This window comes from Syngnathus typhle, linkage group LG6 (assembly GCF_033458585.1).
Source record: "Syngnathus typhle isolate RoL2023-S1 ecotype Sweden linkage group LG6, RoL_Styp_1.0, whole genome shotgun sequence".
Taxonomy (NCBI): domain Eukaryota; kingdom Metazoa; phylum Chordata; class Actinopteri; order Syngnathiformes; family Syngnathidae; genus Syngnathus; species Syngnathus typhle.
Window position 1 is genome coordinate 13120703 of NC_083743.1, and position 22254 is coordinate 13142956.

A 22254-nucleotide genomic window follows, 5' to 3' on the forward strand; every position below is an offset into this window, starting at 1 on the left:
TTTACAGTACAATTTATCTGTTATTATCGCAGAAATGTGCTTTTAATGACTTTCGAAACTTCGAGACATTTTGCAATGTCAAATTACGAAGGGGATTTGAACGCCTCAAAACTACGCAAATATTCCAGACGTCACTGATCTGGGAAATGTAGTTATTGCTTATGTAAACAAAAAAGACCGACTTCCGGTTTAGGCGTAACGTCGGCGACATCCATAGCAGAACTGAACAATCGAGTCGAGTCGTTACATACTCATGAACGTATCACGTATCTGTTTTTCGCTGTAACCACCTGCCGGTTTCTTCCAGTCCTATCAATCAACAGTCTTTAAAGAAAAAGGTGAGCGTCGCCTTTCTGAGTGTCTTTTCTTTTTAATACACTTAATAGAGCGAGTTTAACCATTTTAACATCTATTTTGGGATGAACAGCACTCAGAGAATGGAAGCATCTGGCTAAAAAGTAATTATATATCGATTTATTATACATGCATATTTTCATCATTACATTAAAAGGGCAGTTAGGATATTTTGCATTTTATTTTAGTTGTATCTTTGCACTTGCCTACGCTGTGGGTATGGATTTTCATCATTACATTAAATGGGCAGTTAAGATATTTTGCATTTAGTTTTAATTATAGATTTGCACGTGTTTACTTGCCTACAGTGTGGGTGTGGTTTTGTTTATTTTAGCTCATCGTGCTTCAGGCATTATTCCTTCACAGATGTTAATTTTGCATGTCAGTGGCAATCTTAAACAAATTGTATTTTGGAGTGAAAAACAAGGCAATAAATCAGTTCGTACAAAGTACCAAAGTAGTGCGCCAGCCATCATGTGAACATTTATTCACGTCATGTGATCCATGTTTCAACAGAATGAATCCTAACAAAGAACAAGAAGACTTGGAGGCGGTGACCGGACTGGTCTGTCAGGAGGCTGACCTCACAGATGGCCAGTATGTAACATGACAATGCTTCTGCCTTGGAACAAAACAAGTTGTGTCAGAAAACTTCCAGGCAAGGTGTCACACAATTTCAAATACAAATTCCATCAACCAGCAGGTCTACAAAGAGAACCTGCGGCATTTACTTACAGTGCAATGGTTGCGTCACGGCATTTCCCCATGGCAACCCGCCTGCTCACAATGCCCAGAGCATCCTGCACTTCCTGGCTGAGAACATTACTGTGCTAAAGCAAACTCCCCACTCACCAGACCTGTCTTCTGTGTGTTTTTTTCTTTTCTTTTCTATTTCCCAAGCTTAAGGGGTTTTGAAAACATGGACGGGCAGTTTTAAGATGTTGACAACATCAAGGTGGCCAGAAAAGGCCGTGGCGTGTGTTGGGCTCTTTTGGGATTACAACAAAAGGAAAGGCTTATACTCTGCATTTGAAATGTATATTATATGACACCAGTCCTAGAATATTTCTGACACACACATATTATACATGTACATACTATATGATTACTGCTCTTGGTTTGTAATCAAGGATGAAAGTAGTCTCTGTGGCAGACCAGAAAGTGTTGCTTGTCCGCACCGAGGGTCAGTACAGTGCAGTCGGAAGTCAGTGTTCTCATTATAATGCTCCTCTGGTAAAAGGTATATGTATATATTTTTATTATTCCAAATTGCAACCATTCAGCTTAGAAAAATGTATCACTTTTACATTTTTCATTCCAGGAGCACTGGTTGGAAACAGAGTGAGATGTCCTTTCCATGGTGCTTGTTTCAATATTAAAACTGGTGATATTGAAGAGTATCCAGGCCTGGACTCTTTGCCTTGCCATAAGGTAAAACTCACTCTTTAATATGTTTTTATTTCTCCCAACATTTGCATTGAGTATGAACTATCTAAAATTTGTTAAATTCTCTTCAGTAATCAGGATTCCACAACTAGCACAGAGATGTAGCAACAATTATTTCTTCTGTAATATTTGAGGATATGACTTGCCCCTCATCCTCATAATTCGTTGACCATTTCGATACAGGTGACCGTTCAAGATGGAAAGGTGTATGTTTCCGTCAAGAAAAATGTAAGTGAATGCAGGTTAATGAAATGAAAGTAATGCTGCATTGGCACATTTTTCAACAAGTCACTTGTGTTCCCTCTCAGACTCTGAAGCAGTCCAAACGTGTGAAGGAGATGTGCAGCGTTAACCCGGACATCAAACATACCATCCTGCTCATAGGAGGGGGTAAGGATTGGTTGATTCTTTTGTCTGTGAATGAATGAATCCACTTCTCAGGATCTGCTTGATACTGATGTGCTGTGAGTTCAGGTCCTGCAGCCTTGGTGTGTGCGGAGACTCTCCGTCAGAACTGCTACCAGGGCCGAATCGTCATGGTAACCAAAGATTCTTTGCCTCCTTATGACAAACCCAAGATGAGTAAGGTAAGCCAGCTTGTACTTTTAAGAAGTACATTTGTCTTATGCAGTGGAACCTCAAAGGTTGAACACGATGTGTAGCAAAGAGTCACAAACTTGATTTTTTTTCTCGTCATAGTCTATTTCTTTTGCGTTCCGCCACGTCACTCAGTGTCACGCGGCCAGAACAGATGTGACCCACTTTTGCCGTAATAGTTTCTGTTTTCCGTTCTGTGCTGATCATTGTCACACTTTTCCTCGTTGCCATTACTGCTCCCCTTGTGTGATGGTAACACAAAAAACACAAAGTAAAACAACTTGTGATGCAGCACTGCAATTTCTTTGTTTCAGAGGTTTGTGTGACATTAAAGGAGTATTTCCCCCCGAATTTAAGGTTTAATAAGGGCATTCAGCTGCAGAGGTTCCACTGGATTTGCATTTGTTCCATTAGCAGGAAGATGTGCAAGGAAATGTTCTCTTTTGTCAGGCCTTGAATGAAAACAGCAGCAGCATTGTCCTCCGCTCGAATGAATTTTTCCAACAATATGGAATAGAAGTACGGACGGAGCAAGAGGTAACATACAAACCATATTTTAAGAATGTGCTACCAAAGCTTACTGTTCTCTGTTCTAAATTCAGGCGGTGAGTGTAAACACGCAAGATAAAGCAGTAAAGATGAAGGATGGCTCGTTGCTTCGTTACGACCAGCTTCTTATCTCAACAGGCTGCAGGCAAGACTGGTTATCTCATTTTAAACAAACAACTTTTTTTCTTTTCAGACATTGGTAACTTGTGTGAAAAAATTTCATACCCACAGAGCGAGGCCACTAAGTTGTCCTGGTAGTGATCTGACTGGAGTGAAGTTACTGCAGAGGTATGAAGACGCCAAAGACATTCATGCTGCCTGTCTTGGTCGCAAGGCTGTTGTCGTTGGAGCCTCCTTCATAGGTTGTCAAGTTTTTATTTTTTAACTAATTGCAATTAGTAATTTAGAGTATTCACTTAAGATAACTTGCATGTTTTGGATTGTTGGGAGAAGCCAAATTACCAAGAGCAAACCTGAGTAAAGAAATTCATGGTTATCCATCACAATAAAGAGTTATTGTTCTTAGTTATTATTATAAAGACCAAATTTCTTGGCTTGTGAGCTACCAGCTTCTCGCTGTGCCATCAAAAGTCATTCAAATTTGATATTGTTGTTAACAACTTTGTTCTTTTTTGTGTCAAATTTTGAAAATGTAAAAACTAGCGCTTCTCACTGGGCCAGCAAAAGTCATTCAAATTTGATATTGTTGTTAACAACTTTCTTCTTATTGGTGTCAAATTTTGAAAATGTAAAAACAAGCCAACAACTGTTAGTAGTAAAACATAAAATGACATTTAGTCACGGTGTGGTTAGTGATTTGTTTTCCATTTCCATCTTGTCATTTTAAATTGTCTTAGAACTATAAAGAAGCAACTTTAAATCGATAAAATACTCGACTATGGTAAATAAAATGGCATATAGTAAAGCTCTAGTCTTGATGTTTTTAAAGTGACTCCATTCATACATTTGCCCTCCGGTATTGTTCTTCTTCTCTTCTCAGCATAAAATCAGGTTTTCTTCTTTTATTTTACATTTAATTCTAGGTATGGAGGTGGCGGCCTATCTAGCCAAAAAAGCATCCAGTGTGGCCATTGTTGGAACCACCAAATACCCCTATGAACGCTCTCTGGGGTCCCAGATTGGCCACATGACCATGCAAGTATGGAGCAATTGTGAAAGAACTGTGATTGTGATAATGTTTATTATTGCAACAAGTTGACAACATTTCATCTTTGAAGATGCTGGAGGAACATAATGTGAAGTTCTACATGAATGACGCCGTCGCAGAGATCAGAGGAGAGAACGGCTTGGTAATTTTACTTTTTGACTACTGCTTTAAACCTGTGGTTGAGCCATTGTAAACCTGGATAAGTAGCTGGAGGCTAAAATTATGTTTTTTTGCAGGTGAAAGAGGTCATGCTGAAGAGTGGTACAGTTCTGGAGGCTGATGTGGTGATTACAGGAATAGGTATTTAATTATTTTGTATTTCATCCAATGTAACATTTATGATGCAGAATTAGCAATTACCATTTTCTAATTTGCATGCTTCTGTAATGGTGAACAATGCTAATTCTTATTATTATTTTAAGTTTTTTTTAATTTTTACATGTAATGTTTTATTAAAAGAAAAAATAAAGTATACATTTTTATGTTCAGATTATTTTTCTAAAATTGGCTACAGCTCACTCATGACCCTTATAAGGACAACTGCGGTAGAAACTGGATGGACGGACGGATTGGATGGATGGACGGACGGACGGACGGACGGACGGACGGGCGGGCGGACGGACGGACGGACGGACGGACGGACGGACGGATGGATGGATGGATGGATGGATGGATGGATGGATGGATGGATGGATGGATGGATGGATGGATGGATGGATGGATGGATGGATGGACGGACGGATGGACGGATGGACGGATGGATTGAAAATTTGGAGATACCTTTATTTGACATAAGAGCTTCCAAACCTACATACATTGTGTACTTGGCTCAAAATGGAGACTTTATGATATCTATAGCTGTGTTACGTCAGTATAACTTTCTACGCGTGTCTCTGTGTATGTTTCAGGTGTGATCCCCAATTCCGACTTCTTAGCAGGAAGTGAAGTTGAAATAGATTCCAGGAAAGCAGTTGTGGTAGACAAGGTGAAGTGAACAGTCAATAGCCATCACTGCTGTGTTATCAACTAAGTGCGTGTTGCAAATTGTGACCGGTGTATGTAACATGTCTTCTCTTCAGTTCATGAGGACCAATGTAGCAGATGTTTTCAGTGCGGGTGACATCACTTCTTTCCCTTTGACCATTCGAGGTGATCAACGGGTCAATGTGGGTCACTGGCAAATGTCACAAGCTCAAGGTAACAAACATTAGTTCAAGTTCGTGATGAATTTGCATTCATCAAGATAAGATAAGATAAGATAAGATAAGAGGAACTTTATTAATCTCACGTGTGAGAAACTGCATGTAACAACAGCCCGATTTACAGGAAGGTACAAGTAGGGGCATAAAGGTGCAAAAAGAGACTTCAATCTCAACAATCTCATGCCACATTTGTTCTTCCACAGGAAGAGTTGCTGCCCTCAATATCTTAAATATACCCACCAAAATTGAGTCGGTTCCTTTCTTCTGGACTGTGTTGCTTGGAAAGAGTATCCGATACACAGGTATTTTTTTTGTCTTGGACTTTCACATCACCGAAAGGGCTGAATGTTTTTTTTACTTTTTTTCTACAGGTTATGGGGAGGGCTACACTGAAATTGTATTCAAAGGCAAAGTGGAGGAACGAAAGTTCCTGGCATTTTATATTAAGTAAGTAGATGCACACACTTTTATGTACCAATAGTCTTTTGTTTTACCATAGAACCATTAAGATGTGACGTAAACTATTTCACTATTGCAGGGGATGGATGAGATCAGTTAGTTTGCTCTTGTTTCTCCACAGAGATGATGCGGTGGTGGCGGCGGCCAGTCTCATGTTTGATCCCGCTGTGGCTCGGCTGGCAGAACTGATGGCAGCAGGCCAGCGCTTTACAAAAGCACAGACTCAGTGAGTGTGCAAAAGAAGCTACAAATGTGTTAGGTAGATGTTCAAATGGTGTGGCAAGCAGTTTTTCACTCATTTGTTCAAGGTTAAGAGGATAAAGCTGCAACATAAGAGTAACCTCTTTATATACTAAGTGTCATAATGCAATCAAAAATACAACCAAAATGTCTGAAAATAAAATGCCTCTAAAGTCAACACTACACGGTTTGAACCATCATCATGCATGTAGTGCAAGAAACAAAGTTTGCACGAGTGTTACCGACATGCTTCCATTAACAGCAATAATCAGACAATCTATTCTTAGACGTGGTGAGCACTAATTAACTGTGCTGACAAGTTAGAGAGCAAATTAGAAAAAATCATTAATGACCACATCACTGAATCACAAGGATTTTTATCTGTAGTCATATGAATCTTTTCTCTATTCAGAGCCGAAGACCTGAGCTGGCTGCAGATGTAAGGTGTCCAAATTGCATGTCACCGACAAAGGACACAGCCACCTTTCATCCTGATTCCATCACCTCACTGCACTCCGGCATTCTGAAAGCCGGTCAATGTCTAGCCTGCTCTTACTTACTCTTACTTACTTTTGTTATTGTTACAGTTACAACAACAACATTAGAATGGATCCACTCGATGAGCATGCTTGCCATCAATCTTGAAATCTTCACTTGACTGATGTACACTGCCAATTAATATATAGCAAATAAGCCACTAAATGCTCTCTGAAGATGCATTTGTTACAGTGTACTGTACTTTATTTTAAAAAAGATCAGGTGCATAAAAAAATGCCAGACACATACATTACTAAGGCATAATGTTTACTTTTGCTTGAAATGAACATAGCTTCATGTCTTTTGCGTTACTGATTTACAATGGAAGGTTGAGTATTTTACTCCAATGTACTCTAATGTCTATGATTGTTTTACCTTGTTTGTTGGTTTGTATGCATTGTAACTAAATTCTTGTAAAACAGTAAACTAAATATCATGTCTATTTAATACTTAAAATGCAATGTCATTGTAATGTTTAATTTCATTATGGTGGTGAGGTAAAATAAAAAAATGCTATATTTATTTTATCTCTTACAATTATGAGCTGTCTGTCCAGTATCTCTCACGTCTACCAAAAATAGAACGTCATACTGTATTATATACTCCAACACTGTAGATGGCAGTACACAGCCGGAAATCGTACCATCCGGGCATTAGTGCGTAGCGCCTGCGCAAATCTTTTACGTAGGCCTCGTTCATATTAGTAAAGGAACGTCAACCCCCCGACGTATTAACCGTTGAGAATTCAACTTGTTGGCGTACGGCGTGTGACCATCGTTGGTCGTCGTGTGTGATGCAGTGTTCGGAAGCCAAACTGCATTAGACGAGACATGTTTTGGTAAACAAGAGATTGCATTGAACAAAAAGTTTTTCCACGTCAACAGATCGTCGTGGGAGTGAAGGGATCACGGTGAGCGACCCTGCATGTGTTGAGTTTGTAACTTCCCCTCCTTGGCCGCCGTGCTAATTGATTAGCTTTTAGCTTATGTGCCGCCATTACCACGTTAGGCCTTTGCGCCATTGTTGCGCTTAGTTGAAAAACTTGAAATAAGGCTTTAATCATATCCCATAATAATAGAAATACACATAGTGTCAGGTTGTTATACATTAAACTTATATTTTCATACAAATTGATCTGTTTTGTGTTTACGCTTACGCTGTTGGCGTTTCACAACGTGTTAGCTAACATTAGCTAGATAGTGTGATGTTAGCTAACCTCGGCTCTTGTGTGTAGCAATTTATTCGAACCACGTATATTGATTTCTTAACCTTGGAATGTACAGTTGAGAAAATTAGGTGAACAGGGGCTTAAAATGCACCCTATGGCCATTGTGGAAAAGAAAATCCAGTACCTCATATTTATATTGCGTGTTCACTGGTCTTGTTTGCAGTGTTGTGAAGCACCATGGCAGTTGCCTTCCCCTTTCGTGGGGTACCTGCGGGGGTCCCTCCTCCGGGTGTCCCCCTTCCACCACAAGTCCCAGACTACATGACTGAAGAGAAACTCCAAGAGAAAGGTTTGCCGCCTCTCCGCAGATTTAAGTATGTTTGAGATGAGACGCATTGTCATTATTTGTTAAATGTCTTCCAACCACACAGCGAGGAAATGGCAGCAGTTGCAGGCAAAGCGCTACTCTGAGAAGAGAAAGTTTGGTTTTGTGGATGCTCAGAAGGAAGACATGCCTCCTGAACATGTCCGGAAGATCATCAGGGATCATGGTGATATGACCAATCGGAAGTTTCGGCATGACAAAAGGGTCTACCTAGGGTAAGAATTGAAACATACGTTTAAGCATTAATTGTCTAATGATACTCAATCTACAGAAAGTGGAGTAGAATAGAATGTCTGTGTGGACATGGTTCAAATACAAGTCAATTGGGGGGGGGGGGTGATCTTCAACAGTTGCTACCTAAACCAACCTTTTATATATATATATATATATATATATATATATATATATATATATATATATATATATATATATATATATATATATATATATTTCCTTCTTTTTTCCAAACAGTGCCCTCAAGTACATGCCTCATGCAGTGCTGAAACTGCTGGAGAACATGCCGATGCCTTGGGAACAGATCAGAGATGTACCTGTACTGTACCACATTACTGGAGCCATTTCATTTGTGAATGAAATACCTTGGGTCATCGAACCAGTCTACATTGCCCAGTGGGGGTAAGGAGTGTTTCCCATGTCTATTTTAATTCAACTGTTGCTATAAGTTTATTTGGACACAGTGTCATAGCATTTTAAAATATTTCTTTTGGCCTCTGTGACGGATCATATGCTTGATGAGATGAGAATCTTTTGTAATGCTGGCTTTTTCTCAGCACAATGTGGATCATGATGCGCCGAGAGAAGCGTGACCGACGACATTTCAAGAGGATGCGTTTTCCACCATTTGATGATGAGGAGCCGCCGCTGGATTACGCAGACAACATACTTGATGTTGAACCACTGGAGGCCATTCAAATGGAGCTGGACACAGAGGAGGACGGTCCTGTTGTGGAATGGTTATATGAGCATCAGCCCCTCAAAGACACAACAAAGTAAAAAGCATCTTAAATTGTGTTTTTGATTTTATTTTTTGGCAAAAATCACTTCAATCCCGCTCCTTGTTTCTTTTTCAGGTTTGTGAATGGCACCACTTACCGTCGGTGGCAGTTCTCACTCCCCATGATGTCCACACTCTACCGCCTGGCCAACCAACTGCTGACAGACTTGGTTGATTACAACTACTTTTACCTGTTTGATCTCAAGGCCTTCTTCACATCTAAGGCTTTAAACATGGCTATACCCGGAGGACCAAAATTTGAGCCTCTTGTTCGAGACATTAACCTCCAGTAAGAGCTGTCACAATTCACTAAAACCCATATATTATTCAGGGACATTATTTTCAAATGCTAAACACATATCTTGTGTCGTACTATTTCAATCAAAAATGTTTGAGCTTAATGTTAATTCTTTTTTGGTTTCTCCTATAGGGATGAAGACTGGAATGAGTTCAATGACATCAACAAGATCATCATCAGACAGCCTATCAGGACAGAGTACAAAATCGCCTTCCCCTACCTGTACAACAACTTACCGCACCATGTCCACCTCACCTGGTAGGTTCGACCTCTGCAGTGGCATTCGGTTTAAAATTCTATTGATTTAAAAAATCATTATGGTGATTTGTTTTGAGGGTGTATTTTGTTATTTTTTATTCGAACTACCAACATTTTTTCTGGGTGCAGGTACCACACACCAAATGTGGTGTTCATCAAGACAGAGGACCCAGATCTGCCTGCGTTTTACTTTGATCCGTTGATCAACCCAATTTCACACAGGCATTCAGTCAAGGTAAATGTTGTTCTAAATCAATCCCTATGTGATATGCACCAATGTGTTTCATTCTGAATTCCTATTGTTTTTCAACAGAATTGTCAGTATTTCATGAGCTTTTACTGAGTTGCACTTGCATTGACCTGCTTGCATGGGCGTAAGAACTGGAGGAATATTAAAATGAGTGGTGGCATTTATTTATTGCTGGCTGCAGGTGCAGTTAGCCTGTCACCATTCATGTTTCCAAACAATACCTAATTAACGGGATTTTGTGACAATCCACGTGTTTCTTAACACTTTCTTAACATTATCATCATTTCCTGCTTTCTCTCAGAGCCAAGAGCCTCTTCCCGACGATGACGAGGAGTTCGAGCTTCCAGAGTTTGTGGAGCCCTTCCTCAAGGAGACACCGCTCTACACTGACAACACAGCCAATGGCATTGCTCTGCTGTGGGCGCCAAGACCTTTCAACTTGCGTTCAGGGCGCACCAGGAGAGCCATAGATATCCCTCTCATCAAGAATTGGTGAGCAAACAAAACTTTGACAAATTTGTAATTTTTGAGAAAACAATAAGGTCTTTTTTTAAAGAAAAGTGTCAATTGTTTTTCAGGTATCGTGAGCATTGCCCTGCAGGACAACCAGTAAAAGTTCGTGTGTCATACCAGAAACTGCTGAAGTACTATGTTCTCAATGCTCTTAAACACAGACCCCCCAAGGCCCAGAAAAAGAGGTGTGTCTCGGGAGACATTACAGATTTATTTGGGACGTTCTATTTGAAGCGTATTTCCTCATCAGCATTGATTGCGTGTTGTTAACATTTGTCTTCTTCTTTTGCAGGTACCTTTTCCGTTCCTTCAAGTCCACAAAGTTCTTTCAGTCCACCAAACTCGACTGGGTGGAGGTGGGCCTGCAAGTGTGCCGACAGGGTTACAACATGCTCAATCTGCTTATCCACCGAAAGAATCTCAACTACCTGCATTTGGACTACAACTTCAACTTGAAACCTGTCAAGACACTGACCACAAAGGTGAAAACTAAAAAGCCTTTGCTTTTTGGACTTCAACATAAATCTCCAAAGGCTAACTAACATTTGAAGCATTTCTTTGTTTAGGAGCCTCATGTGTGTGTTTTTGTCAACATGACACTTTGTTTTTATCCCTCAGGAGCGTAAAAAGTCAAGATTTGGCAACGCTTTCCATCTCTGTCGAGAGGTGTTGCGACTCAGCAAGCTGGTGGTGGACAGTCATGTTCAGTACAGACTGGGAAATGTGGATGCTTTCCAGGTTGTACTAGCTATTTATACACCAAAACTTTGCCCTTCTGAGTTTTACAAGCAGTTTTGTAGAACTAAATGCACATCTTTGTTTTTTAGTTGTCTGATGGACTGCAGTACATCTTTGCTCATGTAGGCCAGCTTACTGGCATGTATCGGTACAAGTACAAGCTGATGAGACAAATCCGGATGTGCAAAGATCTGAAACATCTCATCTACTACCGCTTTAATACGGTGAGTGGAATTGTAACGTGAATTCAGGTTTTCTCTTGATTAGTTTTGTATTTAACCAATATGACTTTCCTTGTGTCACAGCAGAGATGCTCAAAGCCTTGATTGTCTTTTGATTCGCGTTTTGTTTGTTAACCCAGGGTCCTGTTGGCAAGGGACCAGGATGTGGCTTCTGGGCACCTGGATGGAGGGTGTGGCTTTTCTTCATGAGGGGCATAACTCCACTGTTGGAGAGGTGGCTTGGAAATTTGCTGGCCAGGCAATTTGAAGGTGGGTCACATTCTTTTGATGCTCATGATTGTATTGCACGTAGCGTCACTTACAAAATATATATCAAATTAAAGATGCTGCAGGACCCAGTGATGCGGGAGGTTTTTCTGTAATCATGAAACTGTTGTTAATAAGAGGTGTACACATTTACCAAGCACCTCATGTAGTTTATCAGTTGATCAGATAATGATATTCTAATCATTCAGTTACTATTTATCGTATGAAAGGAGATGGCGATGATACGATGCAAAGTCAAAACTGCAATGTTCCGGACACTTGAAATGTCATTTTGTATGAATAGTTGCCTAAATTCCCCTGCAGGACGTCACTCCAAGGGTGTGGCCAAGACTGTGACCAAACAGCGTGTGGAGTCCCACTTTGACCTGGAATTGCGTGCTGCTGTGATGCACGACATCTTGGACATGATGCCTGAGGGTATCAAACAGAACAAAGCCCGGACAATCCTGCAGCACCTCAGTGAGTCTTGGAGGTGCTGGAAGGCCAACATCCCATGGAAGGTGGGCACCTCGCAAGCCTTTGCAAAAAGACATTCACACGTTCATATATACTGTTCTATATTTTATGTAATAATAGGAACTGCTTGTGTTAACTCCATTTAACTAAAGAATTCAAATTCTGCAGGTACCTGGTTTGCCGACACCCATTGAGAACATGATCCTGCGGTACGTGAAGGCCAAAGCTGACTGGTGGACTAACACAGCCCACTATAACCGAGAGCGAATCCGCCGCGGGGCCACTGTAGACAAGACGGTCTGCAAAAAAAACCTGGGAAGATTGACCCGTTTGTACCTGAAAGCTGAGCAGGAGAGACAGCACAATTACTTGAAGGTATTGCACGAATAGGAGGACAGAGTATTTCTCTGAGATGAAAACCTCTTACTAAGGCGCATTTGCACTGGTCTGTTTGCATATGCGTAAGAATCAGAGGAATATTATCTTTAATGGTGGCTTTTGTTTATTGACTGCACCTGCAGTTGAGTTGTCGCCATTAAGACATTTCTTTCACTAGAATTCAATGTTCTGTTTAATTTCCTTATTGAGTTAGTCTGAAATATTACCGTTGTATCCATATTTTCCTTTCAGGATGGTCCCTACATCACAGCTGAGGAAGCTGTTGCCATTTATACCACAACTGTTCACTGGCTGGAAAGTCGACGGTTCTCGCCCATCCCTTTCCCTCCACTGTCATACAAGCATGACACCAAGCTGCTAATCCTGGCTCTGGAAAGGCTTAAAGAGGCATACAGGTAAGCGCCCATTAATTACCACTCAATAGACGCACGCCTTCAGTGATGTCTTGAATTGTGTGTCTGTTCTAGTGTGAAATCTCGCTTGAACCAGTCTCAGAGGGAAGAGCTTGGGCTGATCGAGCAAGCTTATGACAACCCTCACGAGGCTTTGTCCAGGATCAAGCGTCACCTGCTCACACAGCGAGCTTTCAAAGAGGTCGGCAAAGATTATTATTATTATTTTTTAGGGGTGTAAATCGCGGGTTTTTTCACGATACGATATAATATCGATATAAAGAACTACGATACGATATTTGCCGATATCTTAAAGCCTGCTGCGATTCATTCACGATATATCGCGATATAGTGCTCTACGATCCGATTTTTTTTTTTTTAATAAAAAATATAGAACAATATCCTGATTTATAACAATTCATACGCAAAATCAACAAGGTACTGCAAACTCTTTATTTAGGAAATTACAAGAGTATTGTAGTATACAAAGTGCTTATTTTAACACTGAACTTTGATGTCGTGTTTTTTCTTTAAATGCGGCGAGATTTGTGCTACCTGAATATTTGATCACCGCATGGCAGGATTTACAAACTGCACGTGTCTTGTCCGTTGAGCCATCTTTTCTTTGGAATCCATAGTGCTTCCAAACGAATGACTTGAAGCCTAAAGGGGAGCAAATTTCCTCGTCTCTTTGGACACTAGCCATAGCACCAGCCCAGGAGCCGCGTACTAGTTGTCGCCTCCCCTTTCACGCGCGTGCTCTGCTCACAACACAACAACGCCGGAAAGAGGAAGCAAGCAACAATGAACTGGATTTCAAAATAAAGTCGCGTCTAATGTCCGAGGTCAAACACGGCGATATAAATCGATGTTTACCTTTAGCATCGATACCAATAAATCGTAGAGCATTATATCGATTAATCGATGTGTATCGATGTATCGTTACACCCCTATTATTTTTATTTTTTTAATCTGATCACTTTTAGCTTCAACGTTCTTTGCCGTGGTTTTAGCCATTGCACCCAAAACCCCTCATCACACTCAGCCCTTGTTCTTTCATGTCTAGGTGGGTATTGAATTTATGGACCTGTACAGCCACCTGGTGCCAGTGTATGATGTGGAACCCCTGGAGAAGATCACAGACGCCTACCTTGATCAATATCTGTGGTATGAAGCAGACAAGAGGCGACTCTTCCCACCCTGGATCAAACCAGCTGACACCGAGCCACCTCCACTGCTCGTCTATAAGTGGTGCCAAGGTCTGACCGGTCAACAATTACACCTCAGCTATACAAGGCTCTGTGTCCTAAAAGTAGTTATCCTTGTTCTTTGCAGGCATCAACAACTTGCAGGATGTTTGGGAAACTGCAGAAGGAGAGTGCAATGTAATGCTAGAGTCACGCTATGAGAAGATGTATGAGAAGATCGATTTGACGTTGCTCAACAGGCTGCTACGTCTTATTGTTGACCACAACATTGCTGATTATATGACAGCCAAGAACAACGTTGTCATCAACTACAAGGTAAAGCGTGATTTGCCCCAAACATTGCTTAATCTTTTCAGTTTTAAACCAGATTGTTTTGCACACATCTCTTTTCTAGGACATGAACCACACAAACTCTTATGGCATCATCCGTGGCCTCCAGTTTGCATCGTTCATTGTACAGTACTACGGCCTGGTAATGGATCTCCTGGTACTGGGTTTGCACCGTGCCAGCGAGATGGCAGGTCCACCCCAAATGCCCAACGATTTCCTCAGTTTCCAAGATACGGCAACAGAGAGTGCCCACCCAATCAGACTGTACTGCCGCTACATTGACCGCATTCACATCTTCTTCAGGTTTGAAAAAGAACTCTGTCGCAGCCTATTTCTGATGGACAGAATTTAATTCGGAGAATTGTCTGACGTATCTGCTTAGTGTAACAGTATTTTTTATCGTTTATGTAAAATTTGGCTTGTTAGTTGAAATACCAATTAATGTTTCTATGCCTTCACCAGATTTTCTGCTGATGAGGCGAGGGACCTCATTCAGAGGTACTTGACAGAGCACCCCGACCCTAACAATGAAAACATTGTGGGCTACAACAACAAAAAGTGCTGGCCACGTGATGCCCGCATGAGGCTGATGAAGCATGATGTCAATCTGTAAGTCAGTCAGTCTCCCCACACAGGTTTGCACAGGTTAAAATGGTCTATGATGAATGGCCATAACTTATTTAATTGTCTTTTTCCTCAGTGGGCGTGCTGTCTTTTGGGACATCAAGAACCGTCTGCCAAGGTCTGTGACCACAGTCCAGTGGGAGAACAGCTTTGTGTCAGTCTACAGCAAAGACAACCCCAACCTGCTCTTCAACATGTGTGGCTTTGAGTGCCGCATCTTGCCGAAATGTCGAACGAGCTATGAGGAGTTCACCCACAAGGATGGTGTCTGGAATCTGCAGAATGAGGTGAGAAAACACAAACTTCTGTCTTTGATTAATATCAGAGTTTAGTGCTCTTACGATCAAACATTTTTAGAATTGATTATCTTCTTGATTATCCCATTAAATAATGGGACCATTTTTGCAATAAAAAGTCAATAGTAAATTCCCAATGTTTTTGCATTTGTAGGTTACCAAGGAGAGGACAGCTCAGTGTTTCCTTCGTGTGGACGATGAATCAATGCAGCGCTTCCACAACAGAGTGCGCCAGATTCTGATGGCTTCAGGCTCAACTACTTTTACAAAGGTAATCAGACCAAAGATAGAGATTTGTTGAGTTAAACATTGAAACTTGTGGTTGTATCATAATGTCCCCTTATTTCTACCTCCAGATTGTAAACAAATGGAACACAGCTCTTATTGGCCTGATGACCTACTTCCGCGAAGCAGTAGTCAACACTCAGGAGCTGCTCGACCTGCTGGTCAAGTGTGAGAACAAGATTCAAACTCGTATCAAGATCGGGCTGAACTCTAAAATGCCTAGCCGTTTCCCGCCTGTTGTTTTCTACACTCCCAAAGAGTTGGGCGGCCTGGGCATGTTGTCCATGGGCCACGTGCTCATACCACAGTCTGACCTGCGGTAAGTCAGGATTTGTTTACTTTACTTGACTCAAACTAATTATTGGTTAAGTTCTAAAGACACACTCTTCTCTCCAGTTGGTCCAAGCAGACAGACGTGGGAATCACTCACTTCAGGTCTGGAATGAGTCATGAAGAGGACCAACTCATTCCAAATTTGTACCGTTACATTCAGCCATGGGAAAGTGAGTTCATTGACTCCCAGAGAGTGTGGGCAGAATATGCTCTCAAGAGGCAAGAGGCAATTGCACAAAACAGGTATGTCCCTCTGCCGATTTAAATCTGTCTCAACTTGTTAACAATGGACTGATTCATCATTTGTTTGTTGAGTTTTTTTTTTAATGTGCTTAACACGGTTAGTTTTATCTGGAAAATAGTCACATTATCATATTTATAATCCCTCAAAGTGGCAATTTAGTTCCCCGTGCTTAATTTTTTGGAATGCATGTGAGTTTAATAGGTATCCAGCGGTATGCGTTTTGGTCATCGACGTTAACAATACATAAAGAGCTTGGATTCCAACTGAAACAATTGTTCTTTTGTTTCTGTCTCCTAGGCGACTGACCTTGGAGGATTTAGAGGACTCGTGGGACAGAGGAATCCCACGTATCAACACCCTTTTCCAAAAAGACAGACACACACTGGCCTATGACAAAGGCTGGAGAGTCCGGACAGATTTTAAACAATACCAGGTGACGATTAAAATGCAACACACAACAAAATGTGACTGGCACATGAAAGTAGATGGTAAACATTGGTGTGATGCACATTTTAATTTCTCTGTGGATTACAGGTGTTAAAGCAAAATCCGTTTTGGTGGACCCACCAGAGGCATGATGGTAAACTGTGGAACCTCAACAACTACCGCACAGACATGATCCAGGCCTTGGGTGGCGTGGAGGGCATCCTGGAGCACACACTTTTCAAAGGCACTTACTTCCCCACCTGGGAGGGTCTCTTCTGGTGAGAAATTATGGGAAAGCAATCATCTCGACTGAAAACAAAATCGTTATGCTTTGGCTTCAATGGACATCAATTTTTTTTCCCCCGGCATACAGGGAGAAGGCCAGTGGATTTGAGGAATCCATGAAGTGGAAGAAGCTGACAAATGCTCAGAGGTCTGGTCTGAATCAAATTCCCAACCGTCGCTTCACTCTCTGGTGGTCCCCCACAATCAACAGAGCCAATGCAAGTCCAACGATAGAATCACTGCTTCTTATAATTCTTTATTTATTTATTTATTTATTTTTTAAAAGGTGATATTGGGTGTTAAGATCAACACAAGCTAATAGTTTCCTCCCGCTTCTCGTTTGTAGGTATATGTGGGTTTCCAGGTGCAGCTTGATCTGACTGGAATCTTCATGCATGGAAAGATTCCCACCCTGAAGATCTCCCTCATTCAGATCTTCAGAGCTCACTTGTGGCAGAAGATCCACGAGAGCATTGTCATGGATCTCTGTCAGGTTGGTTTGATTTCAATTCTCTGGTACTATTCCTGAGGTGTAACAGAAAATAAGAGATTATAATCTCACGTTCTTCTGGTACAAATGCGACTGTTTTGGCTTTCAGGTGTTTGACCAGGAGCTCGACGCTCTCGAGATCGAGACTGTGCAGAAGGAGACCATCCACCCCAGGAAGTCGTACAAGATGAACTCATCCTGTGCCGACATTCTCCTTTTTGCGTCCTACAAGTGGAACGTCTCTCGACCATCTCTGCTTGCAGACTCAAAGTATGACTTTATATTAGAAAAATGTGAATGTTCCGTATGATTGTGTGTGTGTATATATAACAAATTATCTTTGAATCAATTTGATGCTTCTCTTCTTGCAGGGATGTGATGGACAGCACCACCACACAGAAGTACTGGATTGACATTCAGCTGCGTTGGGGTGACTACGACTCGCATGACATTGAGCGCTACGCCAGGGCCAAGTTTTTGGACTACACCACAGACAACATGAGTATCTACCCTTCCCCCACTGGAGTGCTTATTGCTATCGACTTGGCGTACAACCTCCACAGGTTGGTGTTGTCATGAGCAATTGTGACCTTGTGCTTGCTGTTTCGATGTTAACCTCAACATATGAACATAATTGTTTTTTCTTGTCTTTGTTAAGTGGCTATGGAAACTGGTTCCCGGGCAGCAAGCCTTTGATCCAACAGGCCATGGCCAAGATTATGAAGGCCAACCCAGCCCTGTATGTGCTCAGGGAGCGCATCCGCAAGGGTCTTCAGCTCTACTCCTCAGAGCCCACTGAGCCCTACCTGTCCTCGCAGAACTACGGGGAGCTCTTCTCTAACCAAATCATTTGGTTTGTCGATGACACCAACGTCTACAGAGTCACCATCCATAAGGTGTGCACCGACTCATGCGCTTCATGTTCGAGAATATCCTCCATGTAATACACTATCAGTTTTCTCTTTCCAACTCATCTAATGCTCAGATGTATTTTTCACCTTTCACCAGACCTTTGAGGGCAACTTGACTACCAAACCCATCAATGGAGCCATTTTCATCTTCAACCCCAGGACTGGTCAGCTTTTCCTAAAGATTATTCACACATCTGTGTGGGCCGGACAGAAACGTCTGGGCCAGGTAAGAGCATTAAACATCTATTGCCCACACTAAAATTCCGTGATCACAATAATGGACTTCTTCTTGGTTTAGGAGCGCAATTACAATGACAACATCATTATCTGCTTTCTTTGTAAACAACAATTAGCAACCATTGTTAATGATTTGACATTAAAGCAGAAATGTTGATACCCACTAATAATGCAGCCTAATTTTCCTTGTAGCTTGCCAAATGGAAGACGGCAGAAGAAGTTGCTGCGTTGATCCGCTCCCTCCCAGTGGAGGAGCAACCTAAGCAGATCATTGTCACCAGGAAGGGTATGCTGGATCCTCTGGAGGTAAGACAGTCAGTCACAGCTGGTATTAATGGATTCATGATAAACTATTCACTCTCATTGTTGTTGTAACTTCAATGCCTTGCATTTCTAACGCCATCCCTCTCTTTCCTCAGGTCCACTTGCTTGACTTCCCCAACATTGTCATCAAGGGCTCTGAGTTGCAGCTGCCCTTCCAGGCCTGTCTGAAGGTGGAGAAGTTTGGAGACCTCATCCTCAAAGCTACCGAGCCTCAGATGGTGCTGTTCAACCTGTATGATGACTGGCTTAAGACCATTTCCTCTTACACAGTGAGTCTTCCTGTGTTCTACAAAAATGTGGACATTTTAAGCTTTGGTTTCTCCTTGACATTCTTTTGCTATCAGGAAATTGAAATTTGAAACTGACTTATTTCTAGTGTAAGAAGTATTTGTGCCATTTTACTCCATCTTTAGGCCTTCTCTCGACTCATCCTGATCCTAAGAGCGCTTCACGTCAACAATGACCGTGCCAAGGTGATCCTGAAACCCGATAAGACCACCATCACCGAGCCTCATCATATTTGGCCCACTCTCACGGATGAGGAATGGATCAAGGTGGAAGTGCAACTTAAAGACCTCATTCTGGCTGACTATGGCAAAAAGAACAAGTAAGCCTTCAAGCCGAATTTCTGTGTAATCCATGACTAACAGGACAACAGAACTGAGCACCCAACACGTATCTGCTGCTGTCCCCCTCCAGTGTAAACGTGGCATCACTGACCCAATCTGAGATCCGTGACATCATCCTGGGGATGGAGATCTCTGCTCCCTCGCAGCAACGGCAGCAGATCGCCGAGATTGAGAAGCAGACCAAAGAGCAATCGCAACTCACCGCCACACAGACGCGCACCGTCAACAAACACGGTGACGAGATCATCACTTCCACCACATCCAACTATGAGACGCAGACCTTCTCCTCCAAGACAGAATGGAGGGTCAGGTATGTGGCAGACTGAGTTATTTGTCTCGAAAAGACATTACTGACCCTGTAAAAGTTTAAATGGGTGGAAAATGTAAGTAGTGCCCATCTTTTGTTACTGTAGTTTTTGAATTGAGTAATAAGTGCTCATTATACTTCCTCTGCCAGAGCTATATCTGCTGCCAACCTCCATCTCCGCACCAACCACATTTACGTGTCCTCTGATGACATCAAGGAAACCGGATACACCTACATCCTGCCCAAGAATGTTCTCAAGAAGTTCATCTGCATTTCAGATTTGCGTGCACAGGTATAGCGCAGAGAATAGTCAATAGTTTTACAAATTGATTCCAGTTGACTTTGGACTCTTTTTAAGCCTCACTAGTATACATTAAGATTGTTTTCTGTTCCAGATTGCAGGCTACCTGTACGGCACCAGCCCGCCTGACAACCCCCAGGTAAAGGAGATCCGTTGTATCGTCATGGTGCCTCAATGGGGCACCCACCAGACTGTGCATCTGCCCAACCAGCTGCCAGGACACGAATACCTGAAAGTAAGATTACAAAAACCTTAGTTCCTTCTAAGCGAGGGTCTTTTTGTTCTGGATACAATGTTATCAATGTCTAGAATATTTGAAGTATTCATACTTGAAATACCTTCCGCTCTCAAAGGAAATGGAACCCCTTGGTTGGATCCACACACAGCCTAACGAGTCACCACAGCTGTCCCCCCAGGATGTCACGACCCACGCAAAGGTCATGGCTGACAATCCCTCTTGGGATGGAGAAAAGACGATCATCATTACGTGCAGGTAAACGTTTGATGTGAGACTATCTGTGCTTGCGCAGATATTGCTGATGCAGTGATGCCAAAAAATGTTGAGGTATTATAAAGTTGTGCAGTTTTTTTGAAGTACTGAACTACAGAATGCGAATTTTATATCTTAACTGGAGAGAAAAATCAGGATGGTGGTCCCCTTTTATTTAATTATATTTTTACCTTGTGTAAAAGAACAAGTTGATTGGGTAAAGTGTGTTGTGAACTTTGAATTGCATTTTTATCCCTTTGGCAACAACTTAGTACTGTTTAATTTTCAGCTTCACGCCAGGCTCATGCACACTGACGGCCTACAAGCTGACACCCAGCGGCTACGAGTGGGGCAGACAGAACACAGACAAGGGCAACAACCCAAAAGGTTACCTGCCGTCACACTATGAGAGAGTCCAGATGCTGCTCTCTGACCGCTTCCTGGGCTTCTTTATGGTACCGGGCCAAGTTTCCTGGAACTACAATTTCATGGGTAAGTACCTTTTTGAAACGTTATTGTGCTTTGTGCCAGAATCACAATCACATTTTAGAATTATGATTTTCACCAGCCTACTTCCTTTTTTGTTTTATCCAGGTGTACGTCATGACCCTAACATGAAGTACGACTTGCAGCTGGCCAACCCCAAGGAGTTCTACCACGAAGTCCATCGACCATCGCACTTCCTAAACTTTGCCTCGTTACAGGAGGGTGAAATCTACAATGCCGATCGTGAGGATATGTATGGTTGAGCGGAAGGACTCATTTTGTGGTTGCCCCTTTCAGTCACTCTTGTAAAATTTCTTCTGAGCACGTGATGTTTGGACATTGTAATGTCAAAACTAGATACCTACTCTTGTTATTCATTCTATATTTCCTTCAGTTTGTTTCCACAGTCCCTTCTATTTGCAATTCATGTTTTTTTTTGGGAAGTTATGATATATCAAATGTGTGTTGGTGTATCTGTTCACGGGACTGTAATATGATCTTGATTGTTTCAACTGCAGAAGTACTTGTTTGTCAGTTGAAGTCAAATCTTAATTCCTCATGTCAGTTAATTCCCTTTTGCTATTTGTGACATTGTAGCCTGGATTTAAATAAAAATGGCATTTTTATACATTTTCAATGTTCTTTGACCTGTTTCAACCACCTTGCAATAGCATTGTATTCCCCCATAAATTGGTCAGTTGGTCAGACATCCATCCATCCATTTTAAAGACCGCTTATCCTCACGAGGGTCATGGGTGAGTCCGATCTCATCCCAGCTATCTTTGGACGAGAGGCCCATTACACCCTTAACTGGTTACCAGCAAATCCCAGGGCACGTAGACGGGCGAACATTTACACCCATGAGGAGCGAGTCTTCAATGGACCTAATGTATGTAATTGTTGCCTCCAGAAGAGGTCAGAGAAAAATGCCTGGCAAGGTTTCCGCCCACTTCAGCTTCACTTTAAATGCCTGTGACTTGGAAAACAAGAACTGTTCTAATTTACTGATCCCTTGGAGAGTATTTTCTTTTCTTCAAATATGTTTTACCTACATTGTATGAGATGTGCTATCGGCCAAAACTAACTATAAACTTGGGGGGGGGTTGGGGGGCTGC

At 41.8% G+C, this 22254-nt stretch overlaps 2 protein-coding genes across 4 annotated transcripts; both read left to right on the forward strand.

Moving 5' to 3' along the window:
- The first annotated feature begins 136 nt into the window (after window positions 1-136).
- On the forward strand, window positions 137-7079 carry aifm4 (apoptosis inducing factor mitochondria associated 4). 3 transcript variants are annotated; one of them, XM_061281584.1, is made up of 20 exons: window positions 137-338; window positions 428-458; window positions 871-951; window positions 1485-1594; window positions 1676-1785; window positions 1984-2028; window positions 2109-2190; window positions 2275-2387; window positions 2848-2934; window positions 3000-3091; window positions 3178-3308; window positions 3990-4105; window positions 4185-4256; window positions 4351-4414; window positions 5023-5099; window positions 5194-5311; window positions 5520-5618; window positions 5688-5763; window positions 5897-6001; window positions 6428-7079. In XM_061281584.1, the coding sequence occupies exons 3-20, from the start codon at window positions 872-874 to the stop codon at window positions 6456-6458; spliced, it is 1608 nt and encodes a 535-aa protein (XP_061137568.1). In that variant the 5' UTR covers window positions 137-338; window positions 428-458; window position 871; the 3' UTR covers window positions 6459-7079. The 3 variants fall into 3 exon arrangements, with proteins under 3 accessions (XP_061137568.1, XP_061137570.1, XP_061137567.1); XM_061281586.1 differs by lacking the exon at window positions 428-458 and having other exon boundaries at window positions 2275-2339; XM_061281583.1 differs by lacking the exon at window positions 428-458 and having other exon boundaries at window positions 139-338.
- Window positions 7080-7299: 220 nt separating this feature from the next.
- Window positions 7300-21769, forward strand: prpf8 (pre-mRNA processing factor 8). The gene is made up of 43 exons (XM_061280478.1): window positions 7300-7462; window positions 7944-8069; window positions 8152-8320; window positions 8577-8741; window positions 8897-9115; window positions 9197-9409; window positions 9551-9676; window positions 9806-9911; window positions 10228-10418; window positions 10505-10624; window positions 10732-10921; window positions 11058-11177; window positions 11267-11401; window positions 11539-11668; window positions 11990-12186; window positions 12311-12517; window positions 12773-12936; window positions 13009-13135; window positions 14000-14192; window positions 14269-14456; window positions 14536-14774; window positions 14934-15080; window positions 15172-15382; window positions 15546-15662; window positions 15748-15995; window positions 16073-16252; window positions 16551-16686; window positions 16788-16957; window positions 17053-17182; window positions 17311-17457; window positions 17564-17724; window positions 17826-18017; window positions 18113-18350; window positions 18463-18591; window positions 18795-18908; window positions 19022-19195; window positions 19340-19533; window positions 19626-19865; window positions 20013-20154; window positions 20258-20398; window positions 20517-20656; window positions 20943-21145; window positions 21248-21769. The coding sequence occupies exons 2-43, from the start codon at window positions 7958-7960 to the stop codon at window positions 21400-21402; spliced, it is 7020 nt and encodes a 2339-aa protein (XP_061136462.1). The 5' UTR covers window positions 7300-7462; window positions 7944-7957; the 3' UTR covers window positions 21403-21769.
- The last annotated feature ends 485 nt before the right edge of the window (window positions 21770-22254 follow it).